At 39.8% G+C, this 18,144-nt stretch overlaps 1 protein-coding gene across 5 annotated transcripts in view; it reads right to left on the reverse strand.

Moving 5' to 3' along the window:
• Window positions 1-7,722: 7,722 nt before the first annotated feature.
• Window positions 7,723-18,144, reverse strand: part of LOC126084020 (acylphosphatase-1) — a 45,558-nt gene continuing 35,136 nt past the window's right edge. For all 5 annotated transcript variants that reach the window (XM_049898165.1, XM_049898162.1, XM_049898166.1 and 2 more), the window contains 6 exons: window positions 18,006-18,117; window positions 16,860-17,019; window positions 11,539-11,562; window positions 11,356-11,434; window positions 9,159-9,310; window positions 7,723-8,145 (listed from right to left, as the gene is read on the reverse strand). In XM_049898165.1, the coding sequence (XP_049754122.1) occupies window positions 8,023-8,145; window positions 9,159-9,310; window positions 11,356-11,434; window positions 11,539-11,562; window positions 16,860-17,019; window positions 18,006-18,117 (650 nt within the window). In that variant the 3' untranslated portion in view covers window positions 7,723-8,022. The remainder of the gene's footprint in view (window positions 8,146-9,158; window positions 9,311-11,355; window positions 11,435-11,538; window positions 11,563-16,859; window positions 17,020-18,005; window positions 18,118-18,144) is intronic.

Here is an 18,144-nt window from a genome sequence, read left to right on the forward strand (position 1 = left end):
TGGTTTGTTTATTGTCCTGCCCTGATTGAACTGCTTGAAATAGCAGCAGCAGCAGAGCCCTTATGTGTTTTCACAGAGGCTGTAATTAGATTTACTAAGTCTAAAATACAGGACTACAAATGACAGTATTTGCAGTTTCCTTTATAATTCACTGGAAATGACCCCAGACAGCTTGTTAGTGCATGGTTCCAAAATCTCTCTGATGTTCAAAATCACCTACAGAACTTTAAAAAAAAAAAAATACAGAATCTTGGGCTTCCTCCCAGACCTGCTGCATCAGATCCCTGAGATGCTGTCTGGAAATCTGTATGTTTAAAGCTCCCCAGAAAAGGACCCTATCGTGGACTGCTAATAGGACTATAAATTGGGACACCCTTTTCAGAGGGTAATTTGGAGCTTATATTTCTAGAGTTACCTGTGCAAGTATACAAAGACATATACAAGAATGTTCAGTGCAGATGCTAATGTCCCAGTCTTAAGTGTCCAACAATGAGGGGAAGGTTAAGTATGACATTTATACTGTGGAACATTATGTATACAATGTAAAAGAAGTTTTCAAAAGGATGGCTTGAGGGCAATATCTGAAGACTTCTGGCTGATTGACCCAGTATTTAACTTGAATTAGTTACCAATATTTAAAAATCTGGAGATTGCATGTTAAAAAGAAAATTCAGATTTCTTGCTTCTTTTGAAAACTCAGAAGACTTGGCAACTCTGGGCACATTCCCAAATGGCAGCAGTTGACTGCAGGTCAGTAGCTTCTGATTCCATGTAGGCATTTGAGTTTGTGACCCTTGTGTTAAAAGAATGGGATTTGTAAGGGAATCCATTTTATAATTGTTGACTAAAAACAAGCTGGAAAAAAGGCAAGCTGTAATGTACATAATGGGAGCTTATTTTCATTGAAATAAAACTATATATGCATAAAGTATTACAGTAACACCAAGAAGTGGCAAGGAGGGGGACATCTAATTTTAATACTTTTCTATTTTGTTCCTTTTTCGTGTGTATTGCTTTAGTAACTACAGCTTAACTGAAAAGGCTCCCCAGGTGATCTAGGTGTTCTCTCATGTTTGGGAGCTAGTGGTCTGAAGCAGAAGTCCAAGGCGGGGCACCTTGTTTCCAAGTAGAATCCCTGGGATGCTTGTCTCCAAGGCTGGCTTCCTGCCTCTTTTGGCAGTGTCTGCAGTGAAGGGAGGGGGCACCAGGAATCTGTGTGTGTAACAAACATCGCAAGGGATTCTAACAGGTGATTTGTAACCACCCTTTGATAAACACTGGTCAGAGCTAGGTTATGAGGGAAAGGCCTCTATGACCTATTTGAGATATGCAGATCTTTGCCTTATGGTTTTTTACTTCCTGAGAGAGGAAACAAGATTGAAGATGGTCAGTCTAAAAAGACTGGTCAAAAAGCCCTGACTCAGAAGGGTCTGACTCACTCAGGCCTCAGTCTGTCAATTATTTCTTAAAGCAGCTAAGACTCCACGATTTCTCAGTGAAGTGGCTTATAGCTACCAATTACCAGCAATTGTCTCCTCTGAAGGCACCAATTCTAACAGCAGTTCCCTTGGGTCCCATTGTGTGGTTTAGAGTAAGAGCAGCAGTGAGTCAAGGAACTTAATTCTGTTCATGGCTCCAAGATTGCTTTATGATACTTGTCCTTTGGGCGTCTTTGTCTGTGTCTAAAATTAGCACCAACATCCTTCCCAGGCATAACTGAGATGAATGAAGGTTATAAGGGTAGAGATTTGTCTCTTTTTGGTCAACTCTTAGAACACCTAGAACAGGTGGTGGTGGTTGTTAGTTGTCAAGTTGATTCTGACTCATGGTGACCCCCGGTGTTAAAGAATAGAACTGCTCCATAGGGTTTTCTTGGCTGTCATCTTAACACAAGATTGCCAGGCCTTTTCTTTCATGGTACCACTGGGTGGGTTTGAACCGCCAACCTTTAGGTTAGCAGTCGAGTGCAAACCATTTGGACCAGAAGAACTGCACAAATGCATGTTCTATAGAATCTTTGGGGACTCAAATACATCTCACAAAAGCTATTTATAGGTGTTGTTTTTCTATTTCCCTCTCTCCCATTTTCCTGTTTGAGAAGGAGTAAAGATTGAAAAGGGAGACCCTGATCTGAACAGGGAGAGCCCGAGGTCTTCCATGTTTACACACTCCGTAGCACCCTCTGTGCCTACTCCTGCCCTGCAGGCAAAGCAAACTAAACTCAGGAAAAGAAAAAAACTGCTGTAGCTTGGAGGAAATTAATGGAAAGGGGTCTCCGTGGATGTGAAAGAGTCCCTGAATATGCTAAATAAACCAAGTTAGATAACTTACTCCACAGTTCATAAAGACTCTTTTTACCACGGTTTGTATCTTCAAGTTTGGGCGGAGGGCAGAAAAAGCAGAATTCTTGGAACTCAAATAAGGAACAGAAATTCCTAATTTAGCTTCAGAAATACAGTCTTTGAAAAATACTCCACCAAGAAAAACTTAAATGTAAAGTGATACCTCACAGAAATAAGTGCCAGCACCCATATAATCCTAAGTTTCACAGATGTGCTTCAAAACATTCCTCGGAGCAATCTGTTGCATTGGTCTTTGTGTTAATGAAGGCTGCCAGTCACAGCTCCATCACTGAGCTCTGGGACTCCATAATGCCACGTATGTAGAAGTCAGTACATCAGAAATGCTTTGCCATAAAAGATAGCACCAGACGGTGAAGTAATTATTGTCAGTCCCCACACTGTCCGCCTGTCCTCGGAAAAACTCCCTCTGTAGACATGCACCTACTTGACACAAAAGAGCTCTTCTGAAATGCAGTTTGGAAATGTTTTATATCTGGCCTACTTTGCTTTGAATTATTCTTTATTCACGAAACAGCTGTTCCAGGATAGTGTGCCATGGCTAAGCAATTATTAATAAGCTGTAGCCTAAGCTTTCAATTTTCTTCACAACACTCACAAGATAGAAGACAGCCTTGGAGCCTAACTACACTTGAAATGGCAATTGCTGGATGTTTATATTAAATACTGTGCTAAAGAGAAGGAATCCTTTCAGTAGTATCTTTTCAGGCATGTTATATTTAGAATTAAGACCTGAAGTGAGATGGATTGACACAGTGGCTGCAACAATAAGCTCACGCATAACAACAATTGTGAGGATGGTGCAGGACCGGGCAGTGTTTTGTTTTGTTGTACACGGGTTCACTATGAGTCGGAACCGACCCGATGGCACCTAACAACAGCAAACGGTGGTGCTTAGTGGTGAAGAAACAAACTTGGCGAGGTTCCTAAAAACTTATACTTTGTATGTAAAATTCTGCAGTTAACTAATGTACAAGAGAGCTAATGAAATGTTAATAATGACAAACAACTAATTTGTAACTAACTCCACTTTTTTTTTTTTTTTTTAAACCATCATTGGATATTCCTTGCTTATGAAGTAAACCATACCGAGTTGTAAGTGAGGCAAGGCTGGCCAAATCTATCTTCTTCAGACTGCGACATCAGATTCCCACAGGCCTGGATCAGGTTGCCTGAACTTCACCAGATACTTCTGGGTTAGATCAAGGATCGACTATTGCGTAACAAATGGGCAAGGGGTGAAAAATAATCCAAGGGTTGGAAAAATCGTAAATCAGGGGATAAACTCCTTTTTTTTCTTTATATCCCCAACTTCTGATTCAATATACTTAGAAGGAACTCCCTAAATAGTTACTGAATGAATAAATAAAGGGAAGAAAAAAAGGAAGGCTTTATTTGGTGCAGATTACCTAGAATTTTCCACCACTCATCTGTCAGTCTGTTGTGCTGTGGAGGCCTCTGTGTTGCAGTGATGCTGGAAGCTATGGCACCAGTATTTCAAATACCAGCAGGGTCACCCATGATGGACAGATTTCAGCAGAGCTTCCTAAGACAGACTAGAAAGAAAAGCCTGGTGATCTACTTCCAAAAATTGTTGCTATTCGGTGCCGTTGAGTTGACTCAGACTCGTCAACGGCACTGGGCTTGGGTTTTTTTGGTATGTGACAGAGTAGAACTGCCTCACAGAGATTTCTAGCCTGTAATCTCCCGTGAAGCTGCTGGATGGGTTCAAACCACCAACCTTCCGGTTAGCAGTTAAGCATTTAACCATTGTACCACCAGAGTTCCTTATTAGCCATTGAAACAATGAAAACCCTATGGATCATAACAGAATATTGTCTGATATACTGCTGAAGATGAGACCCCTGGGTTGGAAGGCACTCAACAGTCAAACATACCAATCATGAAGATGGTACAGGATGGGGTAACATTTCACTCCATTGTACATGGAGTCACCATGAGCCAGAGCCTACTTGACAGCAACTAACAACAACCTAGAATTTTGGTTTCTCAGGTTTCTTCCTTCTTTTCCTCTCTTCTGGGCCTTCCCACCTCTTTTGCCATCTCACTGTTTTTGAGCAACTTCAGCCGAGAAAGGGTGACAATAAGTAAGGTGGACAGTGGCAACCATATCAGTCAGTTCTCCTTTTTACCCTGCTTTTTGTAAAGGGTTTTAATGGAATGGTGAGTGAAAAACAGGAAGTGAGAGTGGTTCTTTGTGCCAGAAGTTGCTCTTCCCTTCATTCACATACTCCTTTATTGGCTCCCACCTGCAGCTTCCGCTGAGCTTGGTTCCCAGAGCTCTCTAGGAGCCAAAGTGCTGCATCTCTTCTGTGCACCTGGCTTGGTTTCCTCAGCACCCCCACAGCTCTCTAGCACTTGGGTTCCCATCCTGTTCTGCTTGCCTTGGTTTTTTCACTGTCAGTTATGCCCAGTTCCCAGCTGTTCGTGTGCATCTGACCCATTGCGTTTCTCTGGCCTCTGACTCCTAGAACCTCTCCGTTCTCAGTGGCTCATGTGGTCCCAGATCCCCAGCTGCATTCTACCCTAGCCCTTTCTTTCTCCTTCCTTCCAGCTTTACTCTAAGCTTTGCTATAAGCTTTTGATACCTGCTCCTACTGCCATCTGTAATTTTGATTCTGACAAGATTATTATCCCCTCTTTTTCTCTCAACAGTAAAGAGATAGCTGTGTCTCAGTGATCCCTAAACCTAGAGGAAGTTACTATATTTTATCATCAGTTTCCTTTTCTATCTCCCTGACTAAATGCTGGGTGTCTTGAGAGACAGCTATATGTACCTTTATTTCTCCATAAAACTTTGATATGTGTTCCTGAGAGAGGAACTCTCAAAAATGGCTACATTTCACATCTCATCTCTCAAGTTTTACTGTGAAGTTACTGAAGCCTCCACAAATCAGAATCTAATAGAGTTGAATACTGAATTTTACAAACTGATCAATGCCAAATAAATAGAAAAGCACATATATTACATGGGGCCACATGGGGTAATGGGAAGGAAGATGCAATTTGAAGTCACACAGACCTAGGTCTGAATTCTGGCTCTCTGCTACTTATTAGCTAGGCCCTCCACAAGCTGGTCTGAGCCTCAACAGTCTTACTTTAGAAGAGGATACTAGCTTCCCAAGAGGACTGATGTGAGGCTTAGGAATCGTGCATACAAAGCACTTGATATGCAGTAAGCCCTCAAAAAATGGCAACTATTATTTTTGTTGCTGGAGCCAGAAAAGCTGGATACCACTCTCAGCTTTACCACTTACTAGCTGTGTGATCTTAGACAAATCACTTAATCTTTTTCAGACTTAGTTTCTACCTTTGTAAAACGGGGAAAATAATACCACCTTATCTCACAGGGTTGCTGAGAAATTAAAATACGATATAGTATGCAGAAATTATTTTGTTAACCTTAAACCACCGTACAGGAGGAGTTAATGGTTACTATCACATATTGTTGTTAGGTACTGCAGAGTCGATTACAACTCACAGTGACAACAGAACAAAGCACTGCCTGATCTTGTGCCATCCTCACAATTGTTGTTATGCTTGAACCCACTGTTGCTGCCACTGAGTCAATCCATCTCATTGAGGGTCTTCCTCTTTTTTGCCAACACCCTACTTTACCAAGCATGATGTTCTTCTCCAGGGACTGGAGAACATGATAACATGGCCGAAGTACATGAGACGAAGCCTCACCACCCTCGCGTCTAAGGAGCATTCTGGCTGCACTTCTATCATGTATTAGAAAATTAAATATGCCTTTGCTCTTGTGGCACCTGAATTAAAAACAAAACAAACAAAATCCTAATAGGCAATAAAAGTAATCTGTTAAATAATTTTGGCTAATAGGCTTGTTTTATGCTGACACATGCTACTGAGTTTATAAGTAGGACAATTATCTCTTACATTGCTTGAGTCAGGCTAGCCAGGAAGACTGGCTACATAATTTATGGAGAACTTTTTCTAATCCTGTGCTACTCTCATGAAAACAGTACTTTGGGATGATAGCAAAACCTGAAATCACACCCCATCATCCTAGTAAGAGGTATTGTAACACTTTTTTTTTTTAATCTCACAACTTGGTCTGTCCTAAAGAGATTTTTTTTTTTAACTCCCAGGATAGCTAACCTCCATGCAGCCCTGGCAAGTGGAGGCAGAGCCCCTTGATAGCCTTGCAAATCCCCTGAAAACACCCCCCTTCCTAAGGTCATGTCTCCCAGTCTATGAAACACCCGTTTATATGTGCTTGGAAGAATAAAGACCATTTTTAGACAGTAGTGCCTATTCTTCAGGGTTTCAATTATGTAGCTCTACAAGGATCCCCTTGACAACTTGGGAGGGGCTTCCCTGAACCTTCTGTGAGGCACAGGCTAAGGAATGCAATACTTCATTGCTCCTGTAAGATTTACTCCAGGGCTGCTGGCAAATGAACTTTAATTCCATGAGCACAAATTTGTTTCCTGTATTAAAAAATGAGGAAAATCATTCCATTGATATAGAGGCCAACATGAACAGGCTGGTGTGGAAATACAAAAGTAGAAATTCTCAGCAACATCTTATTTATTGTACAGCATCCCAGTTGCAATGAATTTAACCGGCTGGGTTTTTTTCTTTTTTTCTTCTATGAGACTTAAGTCTACTGAGTCTTATTAATCAGTAATCAAATCTGAAAAGGTGTGGAAATACAGCTTGAGAGTGGCAATAACAAGGAAGATCAATCCTGGTCCCAAATGAAATTATGAGACCATTAGGTAAGCCTATTGTAATTAAGCCAAGAAAGAATTTGAAAGGGACCAAAAGAACCCTTGTCTGAAAAAATCATGAACACATTCGGTTAGACTGAAAGAATAAATACTTCATTTTCATATGACAATTAATTTCACATAAACAGACAATTTATAAAAAAAATCATGTTTTAAAAAACAAGCTCAGAGCACTTTCACCATTTTACTGATCTGGGATATGGACAACATGAGTCCCTGAAAGAGTTTTTAAAGAGGCACTAAAACAAAAGCAAAAAAACCAGGATCAGGACTTAACATTTTCTTTATCCTATCCTTGTCTTTCTTTCTCTTTATCAAGCTAAAGGCCTATGGGATGACTTCAGGGAATGTGTTTACTGAGAGTCAACATTAACTCTGAGATTTAGTATGTACAGAAGCAGCAGAGGGGAGTGAAGAAGACTGAAGGGAAAGGAAGTGACTAGTACAGCAGTGACTGTGGGCCCAGGGAAGTGGACTTTATCCCTGGGACTTTCGCATCAGGTAAATTGTGTAAATGCAAATTGTGAGGTTAGAAAAAAAATTGTACCCCCTCCTCTAAAACAAAAACACACAAACCAATCAACCAGATTATCATCAAATTTTATCCCTAAATAAGTTATAAAAAGTAGATATGTGCCAATTTCAGGTGTCCATGGATGCAAATGAATGAACGGATTTTCTTCATGCCTGAATTCCATCTTGCTACTCACCTAGAGGGATCATCTGCTTGAGAAAGACTGACAAGGAGGGCCCTGCCATCTGGAAGTTGTTCAGCTGCACCGGGCTGACTCAGTCAGGACTACACTAGCAGCTGCTGCTCATGCCGCACTCAGAGGCATGTGGCTGGCATCTCTCTGGTTCCTTATCGATCAGTAATTCTATTCTCACGTTGGCTCACAGGGAGGTACAGGTGCCTGGAGGCTCTGCCTTGTATCACATCCTTCTGCTTTTCCAAAGAAACTCCAGGCCTGGGCCATTTTGCGAAGTTTAGCAAGATTGGGTTTAATCTATGGGAAGAAACAATAAATCCAATTAGCGTTATAAAAAGCCAAGTAGTATATAGGTATTTCCTTCCTAACCATGACTGATCATATCTAGTTAAATTTCTAATTTCTGGTTTCAGAAAAGACTATTGGTTTCCTCAGGATAAGTGGGGCTGAAAACTTGAAGTCTAGATTCCCATCTCTTCAGCAGTGGGGGCAAAACTTGTTTCACTTTTTCTTTGTTTGTCGTATGAAACAAAAAGTTTATAATGGAGTAAAATCATGAGTCAGAAAACATTAGTACCTGAAAACTCAGTGCAAGAAAAGACTTGATAGCCTTTAGCAGGAAAAGTAAGTGAAAGAAAGGATTTTGGAAAGCAGCAACATGGACATTCCTATTATGCTCTCATGTTCCGTTTCATTTGAAATTATACCAAGTGCAGAAAATGTTCTTAATTTAAACCATTCCGTACCATTTTTGCATTATCTACATCATAGTTCCTGAGCCTCTGAGAAATCAGGGCCAAACATAATGGGGAGCTCTCCTAAGCTTGGATCCCTTGCTTGATGATCCCCAAACCATAACTCTAGGGCTCCTTGGAGCTGGCTAGCTATGGGGACAGGTCACCATTCTAGCAAGAACCATCAAGCAACTGGATGTTTCAGCTATATTTTGCCAACAGTGAGTTTGCTGAATTTCTACCAACTTTCTGTAGCCCCAGGAAGAACTTCTGCATCTAATCAAACCTAGAGCCAGTAGGCAACAGATGTTTAGGATGTATAAGTCTGTACATGTGTTAGGCCTGAAAAATACAAAGGAGCCATATGTATAATCTGATGAGTCAGCTTAAGCTCCATTTTGAATCTGAGCTGGAACATGAAATGGATGAACCTTTATATGAAATTCCCAATGCACATTTTTCAAAGCTCTTGTATTTTAGAAAAGATTAAGATAGATTCCATTTGGATGATAAGAACTGAAAAGGAAAGAGAAGATAAACTTTGCTCCCTCCTGCTCCTGTTAGTCATTAATATACCTGTTTTTCCTGATCCAAATGGTCTGTGTCAGCTAACGGCAGCATAGAAGGTCTCCCGTGAGCACACTGGAATGGCAGCTGGCACCGGGACAGAGCTTCAATAAGGCGATGGCTCTCTGCTAGGCTCAGACCATCATTAAACTTAATGGCCCCTAAATGAAAGAGACAGGGTTATGGTGTGTACAGTGGGTGACCAATGCTTACCCTGGGTCAGGGCCAAATAGCTGGAAAAAGTAAACGTTTCTTCTTTAATGTGGCTTGAAACTGGCGCATACGGCCATGGATGAAACTAAGGCTTCAGAACTGACCTTCTGTCTCTTCATTTTTTTCTTATGGAGTATTTGTCTTTCCAATCCCTGTAGGAGGCATTCCTTAACTTGTTAAGATCTTGTTTTCAGGGTTTTTGTCAAAGAGGCAAGAATATTTCTTTACTCCTTACAGGTTTCTGAAACTGAGGTCATCTTTTGTCCACAGCAGTCCATGTCCAAGATCTCTGACTATTTCCCTACAATGTCCATTTGCTTCTCTTTTTTTAAATTTCCATAATAGCCTTTCTAATACAAACTCTCATATTGTTAGAACCTGCACATGGTACCTTAGTCAGCAAATATTCATTAAGTGCCAGGCAGGTAATGAGACAGATGATCTCCACCCTCAAAGAGTTTATAATCTAGTACCTGGGACAAACATTGAACAAATAATTACACAATAATTTAAATTATAAGTACAACAAAACATAGGATATGAAAGAATGTTTAATAGAAAGACTAAACCCAGTTTAGGTGGTTAAGGAAATCTTCCCTGGAAAAATGATATTTAATCGGAGATCTTAGGAGCAAAGAAAGAAGGAGGAGCAGAAAGTACAGAGGAAAAGGCAAGTGCAATGGCCATGAGGATGACAGATGTGTGGCACACAGGAGGAGCAAAACTAAGGCAGCAGGGCTGGGATGTAAACAGCGAGGTGGGGAGTGATGAGAGATGCAACGGGAGAGGCAGCCAAGGGCCCGACCATGAAGACCCTTGTAGGCCATGGTAAGGAATAACATTTTTATCCCAAGAGCAATGAGTAGTCATTAAAGAGTTTTGGTTAGAAGAATGACATGAGGTTTCAAAAAGGTTCCTTGAATGCTGAAGGAAGAATGATCTGGAAGGGAGTCCCAGTGGATGTAGGCAGATTAAGAGGACTCAACGGTGGCAAGTGCTAGGGATGTGGTAGTAGAGACTGACTGAATTAGATTTAAGATACATTTTGAAGGCAGAGATTTTAAAATCTGGTGATGGAATAAATATGAGGAGTAAAGAATGGATAAGGGGCAAAGGAGTTTAGGATATCTGCAGGAGATAGGCCTAGGTTTGCAGGAGATGGACTGTGTTCCTAAGCAGAATAAGACAGGAAGTGAAGAGAAGAGAGAAGGCTGATGGGAACGAAGACAAGGGCTACGGGTGGTGCCAGTGGATTGGAGACCCCACTGGGGTCAAATTATAGTTGCAGGAGATTCTGTACCTGTTATGAGCCCTAGACTAAGTTCCTCCCATACCATTTTCTACATTTTACCATATTACCCTATTCATGAACCTTCTTTGACTTCTGTATTAAATCTAAAGGTTTTGATGTAAACTTCTGGGCTTCTGTTCTTTCTTACCAATCTAATTTCTTGATATTCTTCACTGCTCCTCATATAACTAATTTGTTTCTGCATTTGGATCCTGCATATGCTGTTTCGTCTCCCTGTAGTGGATTTCCCTCTCCATCCTATGAATCCATGTTCCTCGGCCCATTCAAAACCTGACTTCAAAATATATTTCCTCTAGGAGATACCCCTCCACTCATCTAAGTCAGTTTGCACTCTAGTCAAATATATATGCTGGTATTTTGCTTTGTTGTGGAAGAAATGCCTGGCGATCTGCTTCCATAAAGATTATCCCCCACCAGCCAAGAAAACTCCAATGGAGCAGTTCTACTCAGTAACACATGGGGTTGCCCTGAGTCAGAATCAGCTTGATGGCAATGGGTTGGTTGTATTTTGCTTTGTAAAAATTAAAAAAAAAAAAAATTTGTTTTTTTTTTTAGTGTACTGTTTCTTGATGTAGATTGTACCCCCATGAGGTGAGTAGTAAGTGAGCCTTCTACTTCTTTCATAACCTGCCAGTACATAACGTACAAGGCACTCAACAGCTGCTGTATTGGGGGTCTTACCATGGCAGGCTTGGGATGCTAACACCTTCTGGACAGTCAGTGGCAAAGTCCCTTGGATGCTTCCTGTGGCCTGGAGTAGCTAATGCATAAACACATTTTTATTAATAGATAAGGAAATGAGATAATGGAGCCTTCTGTATGTGGTACCTCTCTGTGCATCCTCCCCGTGAGAGAAAGGCTTACCTCCACTTGTTCTCGAATAAATTCCTGTAAAATGAAAGGGAAAACAGGAATTAAACTAGTGTTATGTTGTACTTGTCCTTTGATAGTTTACAAAATATCCCAATTTTCTCCTTTAAAATATGCCTTCGGAGACGTGAACCACCAACCTTTTAGTTAACAGCCAAGTGTGTTAACTGTTTGCACCATATATTAATTGGTGTAAAAAATATACTGTATGTCAAAACCCATAGAACTGTACAAAAGAGTGAACTCTAATGTAAACTAGAGACTTTAGCTAATAATATCAATATTGTTCATCAATCATAACAAAAATACCACAGGGATGCTAATAATAATAGGAGAAACTATATGCAGTGGGGACAGGAGGGATAGGAGCTCTTTGTACCTTTGTATAGTTTTTCTGTAAACATAAAACTGCTCTAAAAAAATTAAGTCTATTAAAAAATTCACCTCCTGAGGAAGAGAGAACCCAGCCACTACAGCACTTAGGTACAAATAATACATTTGTTGTAAGGTACTTTGAATATGAAATACCAGACAACACCAACTCTTACTAAATATAAAATATAGTTCCTGAGACTTCCCCTCCAGAGAAAGCTCATCAGCTAATTCAGCCATGTAACCGTGAGAGCAGCCGTGATGGTCCAACTGATTCTAAGTATCAGGGAGGCTTCTCACTAAGAGGCTGTCTGTTTCTATCTATGATCTTAGCCAGAGTAAGTGTAATGTGAGATACAAACCGAGAGCAAATATACAACAGTCAGCAACACAGCTGGGCACTCAGTATAATACTTGTTTAAATATCATAAACATAAGTAAATAGTCACTGTGGTTCCCACAGTTTTTTTTCTTTTTGTGACAATTCCTTTCAGGTCAAAACACTTATTTTCTGAGGCATTTAGTTGAGAAGTTTCTCCTCCCTTGCATGTCTCTGTCCCTAGGGTATCCTTTTCAATAGTTCTCTCCCTGCAGATGTTAGTATTTACAAACAAATTTCAAAGACAATTGAAGCAGACACTATTTCCTGCTACCAACTTACCTCTGGAGGTTAAGAAAGCTGTTTTGAGATATGGCACATTTAATGATTTCTTTGTAAGAAAACACAGGATTTCTTCACTCCTGCAAATGGCTATGTATAAATCAGCTTCCTAAGATTTTACCCTCGTGGATTTTTTTCTAAACGAGACTCAGAAAATTCTTTCCCCTCTCTCATATATAGTCTAGTCTGCCATGCTTATAAATGAGCACAGTTACCAAGAGTTAGGTGTTAGATACTATATTACCTTCTTTTTTAAAAGCCACATATTTTCCCCAAACAAACCTAAACAGAAAGATGTCTCATAATACTTGCCGCACTAACCAAACTTAGTGTGGACTGAGATCAAACCTTACTTCTTTGCTGTTCTCTCCTGTGCTTGTGTACTGGGGACTGTACAACCTTAGTTTTTAAGTCTGGTGAGGGGAAATGGGTTTCACACTCTGTTTATTTCACATTTTGATGGTTCAATTAATGCTGGATAACTTAAATCATGTTAAAAAGCCTCATTCATCAGGCTAGAGGACAGAACTTTATAGAAGGATGCATTACTGATCTTTCAACTGCTAGGATCCAAGCAGCTACCTCCTCTTTAAGACACCAAAACTGTTTCAACTTCTTTCAGAATCAACGAAATCTCTCCTGAACAGCCTGACTTGACATAATCAAGATTTTCTGAAACTGTAAGCTTTGTTTCAATTTGAAGTAAACTCCTTAATAGTAGTCTTTGAAGTTACTTCAGGAAAAGTTTGTATTATAATTTTCTGATTAAATATTTAGGGATTGAATTACAATAAAAGATTCCAACAGATCCTATCTTTTGGATGTAAAACAATTTGGAGGAGGAGCGTCAGAGAAAATAAGCTCTGGTGGGGGAAAAGAACTCTGCTGAAAGCAAAGCAAAGGCTTTCGGATCAAAGGGCAGTTTTGGAAAGGGTAAAATCAAGGTAATCCAAAAGCTGGCACTGTTAACTGCCTTTTCCTCTTGACTGTCTTCTCGCCTTTAGCCTACAAACATGCTAAAGTCTCTTCAAGTCTTAAAACAAACAAAATCCTCGCTCAACCTATGTCCTGTCCCAGACTCCCTACTACCCCTAACCTTTAGCTATCTATCATCCTATCTCTCTTCTGTATGTAGCCAAAGTCCTTGAAAGAATAGTCTACTTAGCTCCACACCCTGTCCCTTTACTCACTCCCTGACCCACTGCAATCTGTCTTCTGCCTCACCCCATCCAGGAAGTGATTCCACAGCCAAATCCAACAAACATTTTTCGGGCTTTACTTTATGGCCGTTGTTGACCATTCTGTTCCTCCTTGAGATTCATCCCTTGGTTTTGGCAATACTACTTTTCCTGGTTTTCCTCCTCCCTCTCTGATCAAAGATCTTCAGTCATCCTTACAGTTTCCTCTTTTCTACTCCCACCCTGAATACTGGTGTCCACCCTCTGCTCTCTTCCCTTTTTATTCTTCATACTCTCCCTAGACAGTCTCACTCCCCCTAGACCCATCTCCAGGTTCTGATACTTTCAAAATATATATAATATTAACCTTCAAATAGATCTGTACAGTCCAGACTTCTTCCCAAAGTGCTAGATCTGTAAGTCTGCCTATCCACTGGACATCTTCACCTGCGGTTACACTCAATGTGCCCAAACCTGGATTCATAATCTAACTCCCCAGGTAGGTGCGCTTATCTTCCTTTATTACTGCTCTCTGTCAATGGCATAATCCTCCCAGTTGCCGGGCTAGAACCCTTAGAAGCACTTTTCTCCTTTGTTCCTTACAATCCATTATTCATCAGGTCCTCTGGATTCTATTTCCTAAATTATGTCTTAAATATGTCCCTCCTTCCCATTCCCAGAAACCCTGGTGATGTGGTGGTTAAGTGCTACGGCTGCTAACCAAAAGGTCAGCAGTTCAAATTTACCAGGTGCTCCTTGGTGGAGCGCCTGTGGGGCAGTTCCACTCTGTCCTATAGGGTCGTTACGAGTCAGAATTGACTCAACGGCAACAGGTTTGGGTTTTTTTGGTTTTCTCATTCCCACTATTATAGACTTAATCAAATACTCGATTTCTCTTATTAGAACCAATGCAATAGCCTTCAGTTGGTTTCACTGCCTCAAATCTTCCCCATATCAATCTATCCCACAATTTATCCACTAAAACTATCTTCTAATTTTTTTTTTAAGTATAAAGTAATATATATTTCTAGAAAAATGGTAGACTCAATTGATGTCGATCTGCCCTTATTCCAAACAAGAAGAGCTGGAGATAAAGGAATAGAAACCATAATGAAAAAGTAGGATACCACGAAAAAAGAACTGGCAGATTTGAAAAAAAATTTTTTTTTTAAATAAAAAAAGTTATTGAAATAAAAAAATCCAGTGAATAAGTTAACCATGTAATTAAATAGTAGATGAAGACAGAATTTAGTTTACTAGAAGATAAATGAGGAAATTTTCTCAGAATGCACCACAGAGAGATGAAGCAATGGAAAATATGAAAGAGAGGTTAAGGGGCATGGACAAGAGAAAGATAAGGTCCAACAGACATTTCACAGGATTTCCAGGAGACAACAGGGAAAATAGGGGAGAAGCAATGTTTGAAGTGATAATGACCATACATGCTCCAAATCGAAGAAGCATGATGAATCCCAAGAAGAAAATGAGAAGAAATTCATACCAAGACACACCATAGTGAAACTGAAGAACACCAATGACAAAAAGAGAAAATCTTAAAAGCAGCCAGAGAGAAAACCAGACTACCTGCAAAGGATTGTAATTAGATGACAATGGACTTCAATGGCAAAAACAGATGTCGAAGGTAATGAAATATTTTCAAAATGCTGGGGGGTAACTGGCAATGTAGAAGGAAACTGAACAAAGAAAGAATAAATAGGATGCAAGAGACAATAGTGAACACAGACTCCGGGAAACGTTCTGGGTAATCTAAGTGAGCACTGACTATAAAAACAAGGGAGAATTAAAACAGAGACAACAGCACAGAAAACGGGAGGGGAGTGATGGGAAACAAAGGGTTCTAAGGTTTCTGTACGGTTTAAGAAGAAGATAGAGAAATAGATCATGTTTAAAGTTTCAAGGCTAATCTCTAAAAAAATACAAATGGAATATATAACCTCTAAACCAGTAGAGGAAAAAAGGAGAAATAAAGAAAACTCTTTTTTTTTCTAATAAAAAAACAGGAAAGGAAGAAAGGGCAGCAAAGACAAAATAAATTATGCTTGTCCTAAAAAAAAAAAAAAAATTAAATACAAAGGAGTCAAAGCAAAAATTAATAGTCCTCTCCAACCTCTAACGCCACGTTCTAGCAGTAGCTTTCTAGCCCTTTACTAAAGCATGTATGTAGATTAATTCGATTTAAAATGCAATGCTAAAATGTCTATTACTCTGCTGCTTAAAATACTTCATTAGCTGCCTATACAATGGAATTTACATTAAAAAAAAATTACTTAGTACTATATGCTAAATTCCTCTGATTTGACCTTGACAACCTGTTGGGCCTCATGTCCTACCACTATCCCATATATACCTAATTTGAGCCATACCTATTGGTCTTGTTCCCTAAACGTTGTGTGCTGTCAAGTTGATTCCAACTCATAGTGACCATATTGGTCTTGTTCCCTAAACGTTGTGTGCTGTCAAGTTGATTCCAACTCATAGTGACCATATATGACAGAGTAGAACTGCCCCAGGGTTTCCAAGGCTGTCATCTTTACGGAAGCAGACTACTGTTCTCTTCCTCCCATAGAGTAGCTGGTGGGTTTGAACCACCAACCTTTTGGTTAGCAGGCAAACACTTAACCACTGCACCACCAGGGCTCCTCTTCCTAAATATAAAATTTTCCTTAAAGTCTCTGATATGCTATTCCTCTGTCTAGAATGCCCTTCTCCCCTCTTCTGTATGTGGCAGGCTCCTAGAGCTGTTTAAGACTTTTCTTGAAAAAAAAAACACTCAGCTTTTCCAAGATAGTTTCCTTGACCTCTAACCCTCTGGCCACCATAATCATTCTGCATTCCTACAGCACTTTTGAACATATTGCTACTAGCCAAATTTCACTGTACAGTACTATAATTATTTAAATGCCCTTTTTCCTCACCTTGATCTAACTGATCTTGCAACATCTAGCACCAGACACAAAGCAGGCATTTCACAGATGCTTCACACCACAGGCATTTCATAAATGCTTGTTGAATGAAAGATGACTAGAGAGAATAAGAGGTTATTATCCTCAGCAATTTCCTCAACCTCTGCAGCTATGTCTTACCTCCACAATACTCTTGGTCACAGTGGATCTTCCTCTTCGAAGTTCATTGGCTTCTCTTTCTACAAAACAGAGTGGTACTTTTCCCACAAGGACCAGAGAATCACTAGTGTCTGGAAATATAAATTCAAGGCCCAGATCTTCCAGGTTTTTGTGGTAACACCTAAAGAGAGAACCTCCAATGTAACAGTACTACTCCATTCACATTTCAGTACCGGTTCCAAATACTTGATAGTTCTCAAAAGCTGCCACAGGCTTTAAAAGTTATATTGTTTTTCTCACACTTACGGGTGTTTACTTAGGACTTTATTATAAAATTTCCCTTTTTGAATTACAGTAACTTCTTTCTCTTTTCTATGGAATCAATTTGTTTCTAAGTTTTGTTTTTAGGTTTTTATTCTTCACTGAGGACTGCTAACTTCTTGTAGCTGGCACTTAAAGGAGTCTGGCACAGACAAAAAGGCTGAGAATGTTTTGAATCAGCATTAAAGCAGGGAGGTAATTAACAGCCTCAGGAACTGAAAAGTCCTGATTAATGGGATGTAAATAAATGGATCTGCCTCTAATATAAATTATGCCCAAGGGAAAAATATTTATTGGCAGTAGCATATTCCCAAACCTGAAATAAATTGGGAAGCAATTCTTTCTTTTTCATTTCCAATAATTGGTGCTTCCCAGAAGTGGGAAAACATCCTATCTTGTGATTCACTGTATAATTTGCCCCTTACCAGTGTTTTTTACTTTCTTCCCATTATGATTATGGAAATGATAACTAAGAATCTAGAATGCACCAAGACAAAAAGAATGGAAGCAATTACTGCAGTAACTTTTCTTTCAGAAAGAGCACAGCATAAACACTGACTGTTCCAAGAACTGGGAAGAGCGTTCTAAGCCAACTGCTGGAAAAAATTATCAGGAAAATGCTCTCCTGTACTCAACAGCTGTGACACACTAAAGGAACAGCATTTGGAGTCAGAAGACCTGTATTTGACCAACCATTTGATAGTTGCTGTGGCCTTGGATAAGTCATATAACCTCTCTTGGCTCAGTTTACTCGTGTGAAAAATGGAACAAGAGTTATGCTTATATCTCACAGAATTATTGTGGGAATTTATGCTTTCAACATTACATCCTCATGGTGTTACTAACCACAAGAGTCTCCTCTGTTCCTCCGTCACTGTTATCTCTAGTGGCGGACTGATAGTAGAAGATAGTAGTTTTTTCCGACCAGAGCCTTGTGGCTGTTGCTTCTCATAGGAATCTATTGGAAGAGAGATTAATGAGTTAA

Source organism: Elephas maximus, chromosome 10 (assembly GCF_024166365.1).
Source record: "Elephas maximus indicus isolate mEleMax1 chromosome 10, mEleMax1 primary haplotype, whole genome shotgun sequence".
In the NCBI taxonomy this organism is placed as follows: domain Eukaryota; kingdom Metazoa; phylum Chordata; class Mammalia; order Proboscidea; family Elephantidae; genus Elephas; species Elephas maximus.